Genomic DNA, 20,329 nt, shown 5'->3' with positions numbered 1-20,329 from the left:
ATCTGTGTCTCTCTCCCGACGCTGGCGTTTCGCTGTCGCTTCGCTGGTTTGGACAGACGCACTAGTCCTTTGGCGACGCTGCGTTTGCACGCAAGTGCGCGCTGGCGCTCCAAGCGTGCAGCCTGCTCGGCTTGTGTGTATTAAACGTGGGAGCTGCGTGACGCCAACGCGAGAAATGGGACGACGACAGGGTGGTCGCTTAAACTGATCCGCAGTTAAACATGTTGCAACCATCATTCGTTCCTTCATTAGAAGTGACATTTAACGGCAAAGCCTTAGATGCCTCATCAAGCGCGAAAATTGACCGTCGGCATCGGTGGCGTCGGCGTCCCGCATCAATACGGTTGATGCAAAAAGCATCATCACGAAATGACGTCACCGTTTGACGGCATCGTGACAGCATAAATTACCAAAATCTGTGCCGTCACATGAAGACGTCATCACATGACATCATTGCTGCGCCGATCACAGAACACAGTGCGAAACCATGTGAGGTGTAGAAAGCTTGCAATGCCTCTGATCTTTGAGGCAGTGCAAAACCACGGTAGGTACAGAAAGCTTTCGGAAGAGGGCAGGGTAGGATCAGTACACCGACTCGGAAAAAGAAGATGGCTTTCGCCTTCGAGTCGTCTTAGGCATAGAGGACCGTGAGAGACTTTATTGCCACAGTGGTTGATGAGGCAGCATGTCGATGTACGAGCCAGAGATGAGGCTTTCGTCACCTATACCTAGTTCCTTGCAAAGACCCTCGGCGATGGCCTGGCCATCTTCTGTCGTCTGCGTCTCTTCCAGCATAACCTATTGGTAACCAGACAAGAGCAAATTATGTCACACATGCGCCACGAAATACGGTTACACCTCTTTACTCAACCCAAACCTATGCGGAAAGTTGCACATGAACGTTTACGCGCGCTCCTACATCGTGGCTTTCAATGAAGCGATTTCTCTGAAAACGCACCATGAGTTGTACTTAACTGAGCACAATACAAGAAAGGATACAACAAAGCGAAAATACATACAAATGCACTGACGGTAAAACTGGGAACTTGACATTACTTTTCACAAAGATTTTATCACAGAAAGCCAATAACACTGTATGTTTCGAAGTTACACTTCGAGTCTCCACGTTCACTCAAAACGGAAAAGGGCGCATTTTCTCTAATACACCTCAAAGGCCGCCGGCACTACTGCGGAGAGCAATATTTTTACGGCAGTAAGCAAGACAGATGCACAGGACAAGGCGCTGAATTAACAACTGAAGGGCTCACTGCAAACCGGAAGGCATAAACACGCAGAAACAACCGTATGCGTGCGTATCCAGTGCCGTCGTTATGTGCGAAAATATTCGAAGAACAGCGATTTTACAGTCCATTAGACTGGTGGATACTATTCAAATGTAAGACTCGTGACTTTTGGCTTACTAAATGTTTTGCTGGGTGAGTTTGTTCGTTGTCTTAAAATAAAGGCAGAGCGGAAAAAAGACAAGAGAAAAAATGAAGACCGCACGGGCGCTCACTATCAACTGGTTTATTACGACAACTGGGGGAAATATACACTCAGTATGTCACAAGCGCGCCTGCGCACGGGTCAAAAGGCGAATCCATCCAAAGATCTGCTGACCGGCAAGGCAGCCATCGCTGACTCTCCGACAAATACACTGACGTGTGGCTGCTCACACATTCTTCTTTTTCATGTGAAACGCCTCCGACAGCTCGCGTGCAACAGTTTGCTGCTGCGCCCCAGCACCTTTTCATTCAGAAAACAAAGGCACGCAGCCGAACAGTGCGGAGGAAGAATTCTGAATTGAACGCGACGCAATTCTTCTTTCTACCAAGGTAATTGTGACTGTTTTTGCCTCTTAAGTACAGCTCGTATGAGCACACCCTTGGATGCTTTATCTCTTGACCTACCTTAAGTCAGCAGAGAATGTTCCATCCCTGAAAGTAAGCGCTTAGGCCAAAATCCTCGCATGCTCTTTAAATCGCTTTCTTTGTCTCTCTCCCTCTTTCTTCCTCACTGTGTCCATGTTTTTTCTGTCTTTTTACGTTTTTACTTCTTCGTTCCCTTTATTTCTCTCTATCTTTCCCTTTCTTTCTATCGCTCTCCTTCTCTCTCTGTTTATGTATTCGTGTCTTTTTATTTTTTATCTCTTTAACGCCTTTATTTCTAACTTGTTGTTTCTATCGCATTCTTTCTTTCTCTGTCTGTGTTTTCCTGTCTTTTTATCTGTTTATTCCCTTTACTTTTCTCTATCTTTCCCTTTCTCTCTATCGCTTTCTTTTTCTCTCTGTGTATGTTTTCCTGTCTTTTTATCTGTTTATTCCCTTTGCTTCTCTGTATTTTTCCCTTTCTTTCTATCGCTTTCTGATGCCGGGGTCCATCAAGTACTTCCGTCACGGTTATGACGTTGACAAAATGGACGCCAACGGGTGAGAAAGGAAAAAACTAAGAAAAAAATTACACCATTTCCCGCTAAAGGGGACCATGAGGCGATGCGAAGCCGGAGCACTTGCACGATCGCGTTCCGTTGGCGATCGTTGGGCATGCTACCGACCTCGCGTCGTGGAACGCGAAGAGGAACGCTACGCGCGTCTTGTCTTAGCCTGGCCGCTAATTCTCACAGGGCGAGGAGGGAACGCGGTCTACAGGCGTGCGAGAGGGGGGCAGCGTAGGAGAGGAGAGAGAGGGGGAGGGGACGCGCATGCGCGGCGTTGCGCAGGAAAGAATTTCGGCATGTCTAGCCCGCGTTTCAGAGGAAGAGTGGAAAAGGGGATGGGGGAGGGGATGTGGAGAGGGGAAGGGGCGAGGGCGTGGGGAGAGGGTAAGTGGAGAGGGGAAAGAGGAGAGGGGAGAGGGAAAATGGAGATGGGAAGTGGAGAGGGGGTGAGAGGGGATGTGGAGAAGGGTATGGGAGAGGGTGAGTGGAGCGGGTATGCGCATGCGCAGTAAGGGTGGTCACGCCGCACACCACCACCACCACCACCGGATTGAACTCCGCCATAAGATACTTCGCATCTAAAAGATCCGCTGCTGGGAATCGAACCCACGACTGTGCAGCCGCGATGGTAAGCGCCCGACGCTCAACCGACTAAGCCAACTTGCCAGATGACGGACACTCCACGAACGCGCCTTATATCTTTCACACATCCTCTTTCGCACGGTGCTCTCTGTTGGCGGTGTAGCTAGGCGGAGCGGAATTGGGCGGTGCCGCCGTCTGTGAGATGTGAAAAGAAGTAATGCGTCACGATCGACATTTACTAGCGCTTACTCCGAGATTGCGCGCGATATCGGAGGTCATGGTTAAAGCGTCTCGATACCAGCGAGTGACACTGGCCGCTCTGGCGTCGCCGAGGGAACCTAGACGCAGTTACGTTCTTTGCCTCCCGCTTCGTGTTAGCGTGCGCCGGCTCATCGGAGTAGTGCAGCTTACACATGCACCAACGGGATTTCTCCGTCGCCGACTGCTTCGTTGCGAGAGCACCGACTAACAAAACTGCTGCAATACGCGTTGCAAAAAGGACACGATTTCAACGGGCGAATGTCGTGCCTTGGTGGAGCGAGACAGAGACCAGCGGGCCGCACGCGTTTGCGGCTGAAGCGACGAACCTCTGCCTCCCGTGTTGCTGAATCGCAGTGTGGTAGTGTTTGCATGAACACAGGCGTCGGTAACCCATTACTAGTCAGCACACACTGCTGCCTCTCTCCTCAATTGACGACGTTTTGAAGAAGTGCATATCGGGTGCCAGCGTTGATTATGAGCTTGCTGGTGTCATCTTTACGCGCGATTCACGATTCGCTGATTCTCAATATATGTTCACAACATCAGCTACCAAAACGGTTTAATCATGATCATGGGCGTTAGTCGTGGCGATGGAGAAATTCCACTAGGCGTCAACATGGGTGTATCGACGTCAAACGGTGCTATAGCTGCCAAACAACAATAGACATTGTAGAAGCTCTATATATCACTACACGATAAGCACAACTTCTGTGAATACAAGTTTCACTTTCCTGTTATACCGATTCCTATGATGGAGGGATCAGCCATGTTTTTCTCTCTATGCCTTGCTGTCTTTTTATCTCTTTATTCCCTTTACTTCTCTCTATCTTTCCCTTTCTTTCTACGTCTTTCTTTCTCTATGTTTTCCTGTCTTTCTATCTCCTTATTCCCTTTACTTCTCTCTGTCTTTCCCTTTCTTTTTTCTCTGTGTCGATGACTTGCTGTCTTTTTATCTCTTTATTACCTTTGCTTCTATTTTTCCCTTTCTTTCTATCGCTTTCTTTTTCTCTCTGTCTGTGTTTTCCTGTCGTCTTATTTCTTTATTATGTTTACTTCTCTCTATCTTTCCCTTTCTTTTTCTGTGTGTCTATGTCTTGCTGTCCTTTTATATCTTCATTCCCTTTACTTCTCTCTATCTTTCCCTTCTTTTTCTCTCTGTCCATGACTTGCTGTCTTTTTATCTCTTTATACCGTTTGCTTCTCTCTATCTTTCCTTTTCTTTCTATCGCTTTCTCTCTCTCTCTCTCTGTTTATGCTTTCCTGTCTTTTTCTCTCTTTAATCCCTTTACTTCTCTCTATCTTTCCCTTCATTTCTATCGCTCTCATTTTTTTGTGTGTATGTTTTTCTGTTTATTTTATCTCTTTATTCCCTTTACTTCTCTCCATCTTTCCCTTTCTTTCTATCGCTTTCTTTTTCTCTCTGCTTATGTCTTGTTGTCTTTTTATGTCTTTACACCGTTTGCTTCTCTCTATCTTTCCCTTTCTTTCTATCGCTTTCTCTCTATTTGTTTATGATTTCCTGTCTCTTTATCTCTTTATTCCATTTACTTCTCTCTATCTCTCCCTTTCTTTCTGTCGTTTTCGTTTTCTCTATGCCTACGTTTTTCTGTCTTTTTATCACTTTATTCCCTTTACTTCTCTCTATCTTTCCCTTTCTTTCTATTTCTTTCTCTTTCTCTATGCCTTGCTGTCTATTTACCTTCTTATTCCCTTTACTTATATCTCGCTTTCTTTCTCTCTCTGTCTATTATATTTTCCTGTCTTTTTTCTCTCTTTATTCCCTTTACGTCTCTATCTTTCCCCTCATTTCTATCGCTTTCTTTCTCTTTGTCTATGTCTCGTTGTCTTTTTATCTCTTTATTTCCTTTGCTTCTATCTTTCCCTTTCTTTCTATCGCTTTCTTTTTCTCTCTATGTTTTTCTGTCTTATTATATCTTTACTGCCTTTACTTCTCTCTATCGCTCCCTTTTCATTATATCGCTTTCTTTCTCTCTCTGTCTATCTTTTGCTGTCTTTTTATCTATTTATTCCCTTTACTTTTCTCTATCTTTCCTTTTCTTTCTATCGCTTTCTTTCTCTCTCTATGTCTTCCTGTCTTTTTATCTCTTTATTCCCTTTGCTTCTCTCTATCTTTTCCTTACTGTCTATCGCTTTCTTTTTCTCTTTTCTGCTGTCTTTTTATCTCTTTATTCATTTTAGTTCTCTCTAATTTTCCCTTTCTTTCTATCGCTTTCTTTTTCTCTCCGTCTATGTTTTCCTGTCTTCTTGTCTCTTTACTCCCTTTACTTCTGTCTATCTGTCCCTTTATTTTTCTCTCTGTCTATGTCTTGCTGTCTTAGAAGAAAATCGAGCCTCCAATGCGTAAAACGAGGGTTCATTTATGATAAACCGCAGCCCGACTCCAAGGGTTGCTGCTTTAGCGCGTGCTTCGAGACAACGTTCCTCTTTCTCTTCTTCGATATTTTTCCAACAAAACTGCCCCGCGCACAGAAGTTCACAGAGGGTTTGATTCCAATGGGTAAAGGTGTTGAATTGGCTGTTTAACGGTATTCCCACCCGGTAGTCTCAATGTGCAGGATCTTGTCTTGCCATCTTTTCCTTTATGGAGATCCTCTATTTGCACGATGTTCCATAGTTGCCGGCGCTTGTTGGAGTCTTGCAGAAGAATGAGGTCGCCTTTCTTAATTCGGTCAGACGAAGTCGTGGACTTGGGAGTTGGTATTGTTCTCAAATCCGAGAGGTACTCTTTCGACCAACGCTCCCAGAAAGATCTTCGAATTTTCTCTCGTTGTTCCCAGATAGCTCCAAGGTGGTTACTATCGACTGTAATCTCGGCAAGCTTTAGGTCAGGAAGTGCAGATATTCGCCTTCCAATGAGAAAGTGGGCCGGAGAGAGGGGTTCCGGATCTCGACAGTCGTTATAAACGTACGTGATTGGTCGGGAGTTGATGACAGCTTCCACCTCAGTTATGGCAGTCTGTAGCTGTTTCTCCGTAAAAGACGCTTTTCCGATGGACTTCTTCAACGCCAGGTTGACAGACCTGATAAGTCTCTCGTAAAAACCGCCCCACCATGGTGCATGATCGGCAATCAATTTCCATTTTATACGATTGTTAGCGATGTAACTACAAACTTCTTCGTTTCTCAATGATTTCCACAGTTTTGAGAGCTCTCTCTTGCTCTTCTTGAACGCCAAGGCGTTATCTGAATATATGGCCGACGGAAGTCCCCGTCGCGAGACGAAGCGTCGGAAAGCATTAAGAAAGCTTGTGGCAGTCATATCTTCGACTAGTTCGAGATGAACTGCTCTAATCATGGCACACGTGAATAGGCAAATATACATTTTGGTGTAGCCATCAGAATGTTTAACATATAAGGGACCGGCGAAATCTAGTCCTGTTACTTGAAATGGTTCTGAAGCGGTCACTCTTTCCGGTGGTAACGGAGCAGCTACTTCGGTCATAGGTCTGGCATTGAAGCGTTGGCATACTATGTACCCTCTGATGATTTTCTTGATTAGTTGTCGTCCTCTTATTATCCAGAATCTTTCCCTTATTTCAAGGGGTGTATCCCGAACTCCTGCATGAAGCAGTTGACGATGGTGCTGCAGTACGATAAGCTCGCAGTAGTAGTGATCCTTGGGTAAGACGATTGGATGCTTCTCCTCGTAAGATTTTTTGCTGAATTGTAGACGTCCTGCGACGCGAAGAACTCCATTGTCGAGGAAGCATGTTACATCCCGGAGTATAGAATCACGTATATGCTGAGCTCCTTTAGAAACGTGATCAATTTCCCGAGAGAAGGCTGAACTTTGGACCTTTTTTATCCAATACAATTCGGCGGCTTGTATTTCTTCGGCAGTCAGGGCCCCCTGTGATAAATCTTTCCGCTTCATCTTCGATACGAATCTTAGTACCCAAGCTGTAACTCGGTGTAATCTCGAGAGGGAGCTGTAGGTATGAATATCCAGAATTGGTGATTCGTTTTAAACGGAAATTTCCAATGATGCTGTTCGAGGAGTACGTTCTTCCGTGACACTCAGTGGAAGATCTGTGGAGTTCAGAATGCGGTGTGGTGGCCATCCATTTTCTTTAGAAATAAACCAGTTGGGTCCCGTCCACCAGACAGAGTTTGTTAGTAGCTCAATTGGCGGATACTCCTCTCGTTAAAAAATCAGCAGGGTTTTGCTTTCCAGGGCAGTGTCGCCACTTTGTTATGTCCGCTTTACTCCGAATGTCCGTTACCCTATGTCGAACGAAATCTTTCCACTTGTGAGGATCCCCGGTAATCTAGTACAGTGCGATCATGGAGTCAGCCCAAAAGTGGACTGAAGTGATGTCCTCGTCCAGCTCTCGAACGTACGTAGTCGTACATCCGCGCTGAGACTAGACAGGCTAGCAGTTCTAGTCTGGCAAGGCTAGTCTCCTTTATTGGTGCTACCCTGGACTTGCACAAAACAATAGTTGAACTTTTGCTGTTCGTTTGTCCTGTCGTTGAAATGTAGCAAACTGACTTACTAGCGTCAGTAGGCTGACTTACTGGCGTCAGCGAAAAAATGTAGTGCGTATTTGTCGTCAGGTTCATGCGCTCCCTGTCGGTAGAACCTAGGTATTTCTATATTACAAAGCTGGGGAAGTTCATTGCACCAACTCTTCCATTCGTGTAGAGTGTCGAAAGGCAGCTGTTCTTCCCAGTCAACGCCTTTCCGCCAAAGTTTTTGGAAACAAATCTTCATCCTTATTGTGAAAGGAGTCAACATGCCAAGAGGGTCGTATAAGCGGGAAGTCGTCTGTAGCATGAACCGTTTGGTATCGGTCCTTTATTGAACGAATTCCAAAGCGTTTCCTGGGCTGAACGACAGTACGTCGGTGTCTGGATGCCAAACCAACCCCAGGACTTTCAGCACTCCAGTTAATTGTCCTAGAGGCAGCTCCGGTGGCTGTGTCGGTTGCGTGCTAAGTGCGCGTGGGTCGTTTGAAGCCCACTTGTGCAGTTTCATCGATGCACTTGAAAATATCTCAGTAGCTTCCGTACGCAACTTAACGCGTCTTCGACGCATTCCGCTCCTATTAAAATGTCATCAACATACATTGAATTCCGTAGAAGTTTTGTAGTTTCGGGGTAATTAAACGACATCTGATCAAGGTGATGACGTATGGTTGCCGCTAAATAAACGGACTGCATGTCGTGCCGAAAGGTACTCTTGCCACGCCAAATGTGGCAAGGTTAGGCAATGGTTGACCGGGACTGGGCGCCTTCTCCAACCACAAGTACCGCAATGCGTCGCGGTCTGTGCTGTTGACACTGATTTGTAGGAAGGCCTTTTGAATGTCTGCGACTAAAGCAATGAGATGTTTCCTGAAACGGAGAAGCAGACCTATAAGATCGGCATTTAGGTTCGGTCCAGAATGTAGGCTTTCGTTAAGCGAGAGTTCTCCCTTTTCATGGGATGAAGCATCAAATACTACTCGTACTCTCGTTGTGCGGTCCTCGCGTATCACTGTATGGTGCGGCATGTAATATACCGTATCCTCTGTTTTATCTTCGGTGACCTTCTCTGCTACACCGTAGTTGGTGTATTTGCGTATGACAACATCATACTCTTGTAGCAGCTGAGGACATCTGCGAAGCTTCTGGAGAAGCTGATGTAAACGAGTCTCTGCGTTTGCTAGATTGTTGTTGTGAAGACTTGTTGGTTTCCATGGCAGCGATACCACGTAGTGACGATTCTCCATCTTGATTGTGCTGTTGAAGAAATCCAGAACTGGGTTTTCGTCTTGTGTCTCCGTGTGCTCCTGAGATTTTATTCCCAATATTTCTAAGTCCCAGTAGTTTTCCGTTGTAATTTTACAATCTGTCACTGCTTTTAGAACTATTGCCTCATTACAATGCGTGACTGTGGCGCAAGAGACTACTGGCCCATGGAGAGTCCAGCCTAAAGTAGTCTCGACAGCTTTGAGTCCATTGTCCAAATTTTGTGTTGTTCCTGTAACAAATGACCAATAATAGTCACTGCCGATTAAGACGTCGACAACGTTTGGGCTGTCGGCTTGATCGATGTCTGAGAAGTAATATCTTTGGCGTTCAAGTCTGTCGATGACATCTTTATTCTGTCGTGGAATGGACTGATGACAGATATTAGTCGTGACGAGAGCTTCGATTAGTAGCGAATTTCCACTACGCTGTGAACTTAGAGTGACAAGTACACGCTGGAAAGTCTTCTCTTCAAGTTGACCTCCAAAATATCCCACCGTAAGGCTCTCGTGATCTAGTATTTGACAACGTAATTTTTCAGCCAGTTGTTCAGTTACGAAAGTGCGCTGGCTGCCTCCATCGAATAAAACTCGAGCTAGGCATTTGCTCTCTTGGCTGGCTGCCCAAGCAACAGCTGTCTGAAGGTTTACGCGCCGTTTTGAATTGTCGGCTCCAATCATTTCGAGTTGCATCGGTGTCGGTGATGCCTGAGCACCATTAGTCGGTTTCAACATCCCAGGGTCGCACATCGTTTCTGCGTGGCGTCGATTGCACTTCGTGCATGTAACATTCCTCCTGCAATTTTTCGCCAAATGATGTTGTAAAGTACAGCGAAAACATCGACGTGTGTTTAGGGGCCTTTTTTTCTTTTCCTCGAGCGGAATCGGACAGTCGCACTTTTCTGTATCATGAGTGGTGGACTCGCAGAAAAAGCAGGGGTTTTTTTTTCGGAACTGGTTTGGCAGATGAAGTTAGAGACTCCGTTGTTAAACGTTGATGGCGCGAAGAGGATGTCTGAGTAGTGCGAACCTCGTTTACTCTAACCATCTTCGCGTTCTCTTCGACAGAAATGTGTAGGACTGATCGTTCGCGAGACTCTACTTCGTTTTGAATAAAAAACAGTAAAGACTGTATGCTCGCCTTCAGTTCCTGAGAGTGCTGGCCCGTGTTTCCACCTTGTCCTCTTTGCTGTGTACTTTGGCGTGCGATGGTCTTGGTGAAGTCGATGACTATGTCGTGTGGAAGCGACTTCAGGAGGATGGGGTAGAGCATTGCAGAATAATTGTCTTCTGGTACTCCGAGATACTTCAGCGCTCGCGTTTGGGACTGCACCGTGTCGTAGAGGCAGCGCAGTCCTTGAAGGTCGTTGGAGGATCGCACGGGCTGCATGTCGATGAGTCGTTGCATGTGAGTTTGAATTATCACGTCGGTTTTGGCAAATCGGTTTTTCAGAATGTCCAGTGCTTCAGCGTAGCAACTTGCAGTTGCCGGAAGTCCCGCGATGGCCAACGCCGCGTCGCCGGTCAGGACCGAACGTAGATAGGTGAATCTGTCTACGTCGGTGAGTCCACCGTTGTTGTGGATCAATTGGCTGAACTGCTCCCAAAAGGGCGTCCACAATGACGGTTGGCCATCGAACTTCATGAGGTCGACTTTTGGGAGCTGGACGGCGGGCTGGGGCGTGCGCTGCACGGGTTCGGTTGGTGTCTCTGGTAGAGGACTGTTCTGGGACTCGTGAAACCGACGTAACCGATACTTGAGCTTCGCGGACGTCGCTGTAGCTCGATCGTTGTATTCCACAACGCGGTCAAATTCTGTCTCCGCTTCCGTGCTCGATAACAAAGGAACGATGGCGGAGTCAGTGGCTCGCAAGTCGGTGTGAAGTTGCGTGAGGCGATCGGTGAAAATGCAAAGCTGCTCTTCCGTGACAGCGTCTTGGTCGATAGTTGCCTCAATCTTGTTGATAAGGCGCGTTAATTGCGCTCTTTTTGCCTTGCGCTTCAGCTTGAGAGCCTCCATGACTCGAATCCGCGTTGAGCCGCTAGAGGTCTCACGATGAAACCGTGTACGTTGGAAGGCGATTACCTTGTGGCCATCGATGTGGTTCACTCTTGCGAGGGGTTTCGGCACCAGTTGAAGAAAATCGAGCCTCCAGTGCGTAAAACGGTGGTTTATTTATGATAAACCGCAGCCCGACTCCGTGGGTTGCTGCTTTAGCGCGTGTTTCGAGACAACGTTCCTCTTTCTCTTCTTCGATATTTTTCCAACAGTCTTTTTATCTCTTTATACCCTTTGCTTCTCTCTATCTTTCCCTTTCTTTCTATCTTTTTCTTTCTTTCTGTCCATGTTTTGCTGTCTTTTCATTTCTTTATTCCCTTTACTTCTCTCTCTTCCTCTTTCGTTCTATCACTTCTGTTCTCTCTGTATGTGTCTTGTTGTTTTAAATGCGAAGTATTTCTTAGCGAACATCTGCGACTTTGAGCGTATCTATCTATCTATCTATCTATCTATCTATCTATCTATCTATCTATCTATCTATCTATCTATCTATCTATCTAGCCGCCTACGACTTTGTGCTCTCCTGGCCGTTTCGTTGTTCGGATGTACACCAAAATTGTTATGGGATAAACTGACCGTATTACGAACATAAATCTCAGGTCATAACATGAAAATCATGATATGCATGTCATGACCAGCATGATTTACATTCCACGGTCTTGGGGCACTTGCGGTCGTTCCGTTCATTTATTATATACCAAAATTGGTATGGTGTGATAAAAGTTCATGACGAACATAATGACAAGTCCTAACATGCAAATCATGACACGCATGTCATGTGCAGCATGATTTCCATGACATGATCTCGACCACTCGCGGCCGTTTAAATAAATGGATATATACGAATACTGGTATGACGAGACATTTCTGTATGGCGAATATAATTGACACGTGGTAACATGAAAATTATGACATGCATGTCATGTACGAGATGATTTACATGTCACGCTCATGGCGCACTCGCGGCCGTTTCGCTAGATTGATATACACCAAAATTGGTATTGCGCAATGTGACTGTATGAAGAACATGAATAACAGGTGGTAACATGAGAACCACGATATGCATGTCATGTATGTCATGATTTACATGCCACGCTCATGGTGAAATCGCGTCCGTTACGCTTGCTTGATATACACCAAAATTGGTATTGCGCGACCCGACTGTATGACGAACGTAAACGGGAGGTGGTGACATGATAATAATGACCTGCAAGTCATGTACGACATGAATTGGTCATGGTGCATTCACGGCCGTTTGGCTAGCTTGATATACGCCAAAATTAGTATTGCGCGACGCGACTGTATGAAGACCATAAATGCCAAGTGGGATTTTTAAAATCTTGATATGCATATCATTTACGATATGATTTATATGCCGCACTCATTGTCCGATCGCGGCCGTTTTGCTAGATTGATATACACGAAAATTTGTATTGCGCGACGCCACTGTATGTCGAATATAAGTGACAGGTGGTAATATGAAAACCATGACATGCATGTCATGTATAGCATGATTTACATGCCATACTCATGGTGCACTCGCGGCCATTTCGCTCGTTTGATATACACAAAAAATTGGTATTGCTCGATGTGACTGTATGACGAACATAAATGACAGGTCCTAACATGCAAATCATGTTATGCATGTTATGTACGGTATGATTTACATGACACCGTCATGGTGCGCTTCCGGCCGTTTTGTTAACTGGATATATACCAAAACTGGCATGTCATGACACGAGTGCGTAATGAACATAAACGACAGGTCATGCATTGTTCATACCAGAATATACGTCTCATTCGCATGACATATACAAGATTGTGGATGCATGCATGCATGGCAAACATGCGATATATAGCGAACAAGATAGCATGACATGAATGATTTCATTTGGCTCAAAGGCAAACAAGGCGATGTATGCAGCTCTTTGCTGGCTGCTTCGCATTACATCAATTCCCACAGTGCGTGGGATCTGCCGGATTTTTTATCTATTTATTCCCATTACTACTCTTTATCTTTCCCTTTCTTCTATCGTTTTCTTTTTCTCTCTGTCTATGTCTTGCTGCCTTTTTACCTCTTTACACCGTTTGCTTCTCTCTATCTTTCCCTTTATTTCTATCGCTTTCTATCTATCTCTGTTTATGACTTCCTGTCGTTTTCTCTCTTTATTCCCTTTACTTCTCTCTATCTCTGCCTTTTTTTCTATCGCATTCTTCTTCTCTCTGTCCACGTTTTTCTGTCTTATGAATTTATTCTCTTTAATTCTCTTTATCACTCCTTTCTTTCTATCGCATTGTTTTTCTCTGTGTCTATCTTTTCCTGTCTTTTCATCTCTTTATTCCCTTTACTTCTCTCTATCATTCCCTTTCTATCTTTTGCTTTCTTTCTCTTTGTCTTTGTCTTGCTGTCTATTGACCACCTTATTCCCTTTACTTATCTCGGCCTTGCCCTTACCTTCTCTCGCTTTCTTTCTCTGTCTATGTTTTCCTATTTCTTATCTCTTTATTCCCTTTACTTCGCTCTATCTTTCCTTCCTTTTTTGTCTGTCTATGTCTTGCTGTCTTCCTATTTCTTTACTCCCTTTAATTATCTCTATCTTTCCCTTTCTTTCTATCGCATTCTTTTTCTCTCTGTCTATCTTTTCCTGTCTTTTTATCTCTTTATTCCCTTTACTTCTATCTATCTTTCCCTTTCTTTATATTGCTTTCTTTCTCTTTGTGTATGCCTCGCTGTCTATTTACCTCCTTATTCCCTTTACTTATCTCCGCCTTGCCCTTTCCTTCTCTCGCATTCTTTCTCTCTCTGCCTATGTTTTCATGTCTTCACGTCTCGTTGTCTTCTTATCTCTTTATTCTCCTTACTTCTCTCTATCTTTCCCTTTCTCTCTCTCACAATCTTTTTCTCTCTGTCTATCTTTTCCTGTCTTTTATATCTCTTTATTCCAATTACTTCTCTCTATCTTTCCCTTTCTTTCTGTCGTTTTCGTTTTCCTTATGTCTGTGTTTTTCTCACTTTTTATCTCTTTATTCTTATTACTTCTCTCTATCTTTCCCTTTCCTTCTCTCGCTTTCTTTCTCTCTCTGTCTATGTTTTCCTGTCTTCTTATCTCTTTATTCCCTTTACTTCTTTCTATCTTTCCTTTCTTTTTCTCTATGTCTACGTGTTGCTGTCTTTTTATCTCTTTATTCTCTTTGCTTCTCTCTATTGTTCACTTTTTTTTCTATCGCTTTCGTTTTCTCTCTGTCCGTTTTCCTGTCTTTCTATCTCTTTATTCCCTTTACTTCTCTCTATCTTTTTCTCCCTTTGTACCACTTTCTTTCTCTCTCTGTCTATGTTTGGTGTCTTTTTATCTCTTTATTCCCTTCACTTTTCTCTATCTTCCCCCTTCTTTCTATTGCTTCCTTTCACTTTGTCTACGTCTTGCTGTCTTTTTATTCCATCTACTTCTCTTCATGTTTCTCTTTCTTTCGATCACTTTTTTCTCTCTGTCTATGTTTTCCTTTCTTCTTATCTCTTTATTCCCTTTACTTCTATTTATCTTTCTCTTTCTTTCTATCGCTTTCTTTTTCTCTCTGTCTATGTTTACCTGTCTTCTTATACCTTCTGCTTACTTCTCTCTTGCTTTCCCTTTTGTTTCTATCGCATTCTTTTTCTCTCTCTATGTTTTCCTGTCTTCTTATCACTTTACTCCCTTTGCTTCTCTCTATCTTTCCCTTTCTTTCTATCGCTTTCTTTTTCCTGTGTCTATGTCTTCCTGTCTTCTTATCACTTCTGTTTACTTCCCTCTATCTTTCCCTTTTGTTTCTATGGCATTCTTTTTTTCTCTGTCTATGTTTCCTGCCTTTCTATCTCTTTACTCCCTTTACTTCTCTCTATCTTTCCCTTTCTTTCTATCGCATTCTTTTTCTCTCTCTCTATCTTTTCCTGTCTTTTTACCTTTCTTCTATTTAATTCTCTCTACCTTTCCCTTTCTTTCTATCGTTATCGTTTTCTCTATGTCTGTTTTTTTTTGTCTTTTTATCTCCTTATTCCATTTACTTATCTCTACCTTTCCCTTTCTTTCTATCGCTTTCTTTCTTTCTTTGTGCATGTTTTCCTGTCTTGTTTTCTTTTTATTCCATTTACTTCTCTCTATATTTCCTTTCTTTCTGTCTTTTTCGTTCTCTCTATATCTATGTTTTCCGTCTTTTTATCTCTTTATTCCCTTTCCTTCTCTCTATCTTTCCCTTTCTTTCTATTGCTTTTTTCTCTTTGTCACTGTCTTGCTGTCTATTGACCACCTTATTCCTTTTACTTATCTCGGCCTTGCCCTTTTCTTCTCTCGCTTTCTTTCTCTCTCTGTCTATGTTTTCCTATCTTCTTATCTCTTTATTCACTTTACTTCTCCCTATCTTTCCTTTCTTTTTCTGTCTGTCTATGTTTTCCTGTCTTTCTATTTATTTACTCCCTTTACTTCTCTCTATCTTTCCCTTTCTTTCAATCGCATTCTTTTTCTCTCTGTCTATCTTTTCTTGTCTTTTTTATCTCTTTATTCCAATTACTTCGCTCTGTCTCTCCCTTTCTTTCTGTCGTTTTCGTTTTGTTTACGTCCATGGTTTTCTGTCTTTTTATCTCTTTATTTCATTTACATCTCTCTATCTTTCCCTTTCTTTCTATTGCTTTTTACCTCCTTATTTCCTTTACTTATCTCCGCCTTGCCCTTTCCTTCTCTCGCATTCTCTCTCTCTCTGTCTATGTTTTCCTGTCTTCATGTCTCGTTGTCTTCTTATCTCTTTATTCTCCTTACTTCTCTCTATCTTTCCCTTTCTTTCTGTCGCAATCTTTTTCTCTCGGTCTATCTTTTCCTGTCTTTTATATCTCTTTATTCCATTTACTTCTCTCAATCTTTACCTTTCTTTCTGTCGTTTTCGTTTTCTTTACGTCTGTTTTTCTGACTTTTTATCTCTTTCTTTTTGCTTCTCTCTATCTTTCCCTTTCCTTCTCTCGCTTTCTTTCTTTGTCTGTCTATGTTTTCCTGTCTTCTTATCTCTTTATTCCATTTACTTCTTTCTATCTTTCCTTTCATTTTCTCTCTGCCTACGTGTTGCTGTCTTTTTATCTCTTTATTCTCTTTGCTTCTCTCTATCGTTCACTTTTCTTTCTATCGCTTTCTTTTTCTCTCTGTCTATGTTTACCTGTCTTCTTATCTCTCTATTCCCTTTACTTCTACCTTTCCCTTCCTTTCTATCGCATTCTCTTTCTCTCTATGTCTTGCTCTCTTTTTATTTCTTTATTCCCCTTACTTCTCCCTACCTTTCCCTTTCTTTCTAACGCGTCCTTTATCTTTGTCTATGTCTTGCGCTCTTTTTATCTTTTTATTCCCTTTATTTCTCTCTGTCTTTCTCTTTCTATCGCTTTCTTTCTCTCTCTCTGTCTATGTTTTCCTGTCTTCTTATCTCTTTACTCCCTTTACTTCTCTCTAGCTTTTCCTTTCTTTCTATCGCATTTTTTTCTCTCTGTCTATCTTTTCCTATCTTTTTATCTCTTTCTTCCATTTACTTCTCTCTACCTCTCCCTTTCTTTCTATCGTTATCGGTTTCTCTATGTCTGTTCTTTGTCTTTTTATCTCCTTATTCCATTTACTTATCTCTACCTTTCCATTTCTTTCTATCGCTTTCCTTCTCTCTCTGTGCATGTTTTCCTGTCTTCTTACCTCTTTATTCCATTTACTTCTCTCTATCGTTCCCTTTTCTTTCTATCGCTTCCTTTTTCTTTCTGTCCCTGTTCTGCTGTTTTTCTATCTCTTTATTCCCTTTACTTCTCTCTATCTTTCCCTTTCTTTCTATCATTATCGTTTTCTCTATGTCTATGTTTTTTTGTCTTTTTATCTCCTTATTCCATTTATTTATCTCTACCTTTCCCTTTCTTTCTATCGCTTTCTTTCTCTCTATGTGCATGTTTTCCTGTCTCCTTATCTCGTTATTCCATTTACTTCTCTCTATCGTTCCCTTTTCTTTCTATCGCTTCCTTTTTCTTTCTGTCCCTGTTCTGCTGTTTTTCTATCTCTTTATTCCCTTTACTTCTCTCTATCTTTCCCTTTCTTTCTATCATTATCGTTTTCTCTATGTCTATGTTTTTTCGTCTTTTTATATCCTTATTCCATTTACTTATCTGTACCTTTCCCTTTCTTTCTATCGCTTTCTTTTATTCTCTGTGCATGTTTTCCTGTCTCCTTTTCTCTTTATTGCATTCTCTTTATTTCTCATTTCTCTTTATCGCATTCTTTTTCTCTCTGCCTATCTTTTCCTGTCTTTTTATCTCTTTATTTCATTTACTTCTCTTTATCTTTCCTATTTTTCCATCCCTTTCTTTTTCTCTTTGTGTGTTTTCTTGTCTTCTTATCTCTTTATTCTCTTTACTTCTCTCTATCTTTCCCTTTCTATCGCATTCTTTTTCTCTCTGTCTATCTGTTCCTGTCTTTTTATCTGCTTCTTGCATTTACTTATCTCTACTTTCCTTTTCTTTCTTTCGCTTTCTTTCTCTCTGTGCATGTTTTCCTGTCTTCTTATCTCTTTATTCCATTTACTTCTCTCTAGTTTTCCTTTCTTTTTCTCTCTGTCTATGTTTTTCTGTCTTTTTATCTCTTTATCCCTTTACTTCTCTCTATCTTTCCCTTTCTTTCTATCGCATTCTGTTTCTCTCTCTCTCTATCTTGTCTTTTTATTGCTTTATTTCATTTACATCTCGCTATCTTTCCCTTTCTTTTTATCGTTATCGTTTTCTCGATATCTATGTTTTTTGTCTTTTTATCTCCTTATTCCATTTACTTATCTCTACCTTTCCCTTTCTTTCTATCGCTTTCTTTCTTTCTCTGTGCATGTTTTCCTGTCTTCTTATCTCTTTATTCCATTTACTTCTCTCTATCTTTCCTTTCTTTTTCTCTCTCTCTATGTTTTTCTTTCTCTTTGTTCCTTTCACTTCTGTGTATCTTTCCCTTTCTTTCTATCGCCTTCTTTTTTCTCTGTCTATCTTTTCCTGTCTTCTTATGGCTTTATTCCCTTTACTTCTATCTTTCCCTTTCTATCACATTCTCTTTCTCTATGTTCTGCTGTCTTTTAATCTTTTTATTCCCTTTACTTACTCTATCTTTTCCTTTCTTTCTATCGCTTTCTTTCTCTCTGTCTATGTCTTGCTGCCTCTTTATCTTTTATTCCCTTTATTTCTCTCATTCCCTTTATATCGCTTTCTTTTTATCTCTGTCTATGTTTTCCTGTCTATCCTTTCATTCCCTTTACTTCCTCTATCTTTCCCTTTCTTTCTACCACTTTCTTTTTCTCTCTGTCCCTGTTTTCCTATCTTTTTATCTCTCTATCTTTCCCTTTCTTTCTATCACTTTCTGTTTATCTCTTTATTCCCTTGGCTTCTCTTTATCTTTCCCTTTCTTTCTATCGCTTTCTTTTTCTCTCTGTCTATGTTTTCCTGTCTTTCTATCTTTTTTAGTCCCTTTACTTCCTCTATCTTTCCCTTTCTTTCTATCGCTTCCTTTCTCTGTGTCTATGTTTTCCTGCCTTTTTATCTCTTTATTCCCTTTGCTTCAATAAGGCGCCCATTTGGGCTGGTTGGTTCATGATTAACTGTAGAAACAGCGCTAAAAGACGGGACGAAGAAAGGACACAAGCCACGGCGCTGACTAACAACCAAATGTGTTTTATTCTTCCAGTCTGCATATGTATACTCCGCCACAATCTAAAGGAAACCAAAAGCAAAGAAACAAAGAAAAAAGATTAGCCAGAGGCCAAATAATCCTCAATCGGACAGAAAGTTATCTCCTTCGGAAGGAGGGAGATCGAGGGGAGGCTCACACATGCCTCTGTGCCGTTATAGATATGGTACGCTTCAGAAACGACACGCGCCCGTTCATCATGGTACTTCGACAGGAAAATCGAATCTTTGAAAGATGGCTGGCAACCACATTCATTATACTGAAGCGACAATTGACTATGTCTGGCTTCTTTACGGACGTTGTTCGCATGCTCGCGCATGGGGTCATTAGCGCACCGCCCCGTTTGACCAACATAGTAACGGCCACAAAAAAGAGGTATCTTATACACAACACTATCACGACATTCAACGTACTTCTGGCGATGCTTCTTGCTGCATCTTTTCGTCTCGATCTCTCGATTTACTTGCTGACACAGGCTACCAAGCTTATTTTTCGCAGAAAACAACAGTCTAACGCCTGCCCTGCTGACCACTTTCTTAAGATTATGTGCTATCTTAATAATAATAATAATAATAATAATAATAATATCTGGGGTTTAACGTCCCAAAACCAAGATATGATTATGAGAGACGCCGTAGTGGAGGGCTCCGGAAATTTCGACCACCTGGGGTTTTTTAACGTGCACCTAAATCCAAGTACACGGGCCTCAAGTTTTCGCCTCCATCGAAAATGCAGCCGCCACGGCCGGGATTCGATGCCGTGACCTTCGGGTCAGCAGTCGAGCGCCATAACCACTAGAACACCGTGGCGGGGCGATTATGTGCCATCTTGCGCACGTAAGGAATGACCACTACTTTTTTCTGCGGGTGTGTCACTGATTGAACAGCTGGTGAGCACTTGCATTTAAAACCAGATACGATGCTTTCTGCAATGCTGGTCAAAAGCGTTCTTGGGAAACCTGCAAGCTTCAGGCGTGCTACTTGAGAACAAAAGCTCGCTTCCACTTGGTGGTCACAGGACCTCTCAAGCGCTGCCTTCATGCAAGCCCTTGCAATATCGCGCTTGACAATTTTTGAATGCGCAGAAGAAAACGGGAGAAGGCTCTTTTGAGACCTAGGCGCATAACACCAACACACATGGCTGTTTGAGAACGAAAGTTCCAATTCCAAGAAGCGTAGCCTATTGTCTGAAGGACAACGTCCCAAAACCACGATATGAATATGAGAGACGCCGTAGTGGAGGGCTCCGGAAATTTCGACCACCTGGGGTTCTTTAACGTGCACCTAAATCTAAGTACACGGGCCTCAAACATTTTCGCCTTCACCGAAAATGCAGCCGCCGCGGCCGGCATTCGATCCCGCGACCTTCGGGTCAGCAGTCGAGTGCCATAACCACTAGACCACCGTGGCGCGGCACGTCACGAGAGTTAGTTCTATAAAAAAATAAAAAGTCGTTCACGTATCGCATCACCTTTACCGTGCTAGTCTGTCTGAGCTTGCTCTCGAGGTTACGGTCGTAGCTGGCTAGTAAAATG

General features: G+C 42.8%; 1 protein-coding gene across 4 annotated transcripts in view; it reads right to left on the bottom strand.

The window, feature by feature from the left end:
• Positions 1 to 651: 651 nt before the first annotated feature.
• LOC119384163 (uncharacterized) overlaps positions 652 to 20,329 on the bottom strand; it is a 386,807-nt gene continuing 367,129 nt past the window's right edge. For all 4 annotated transcript variants that reach the window (XM_049412787.1, XM_049412788.1, XM_049412789.1 and 1 more), the window contains exon 5: positions 652 to 798. In XM_049412787.1, the coding sequence (XP_049268744.1) occupies positions 658 to 798 (141 nt within the window). In that variant the 3' untranslated portion in view covers positions 652 to 657. The remainder of the gene's footprint in view (positions 799 to 20,329) is intronic.

Source organism: Rhipicephalus sanguineus, chromosome 2, assembly GCF_013339695.2.
Source record: "Rhipicephalus sanguineus isolate Rsan-2018 chromosome 2, BIME_Rsan_1.4, whole genome shotgun sequence".
Classification (NCBI taxonomy): Eukaryota; Metazoa; Arthropoda; class Arachnida; order Ixodida; family Ixodidae; genus Rhipicephalus; species Rhipicephalus sanguineus.
The sequence above is the reverse complement of the archived record's forward strand: the minus strand, read 5'-3'. Positions and strand labels throughout refer to the sequence as shown.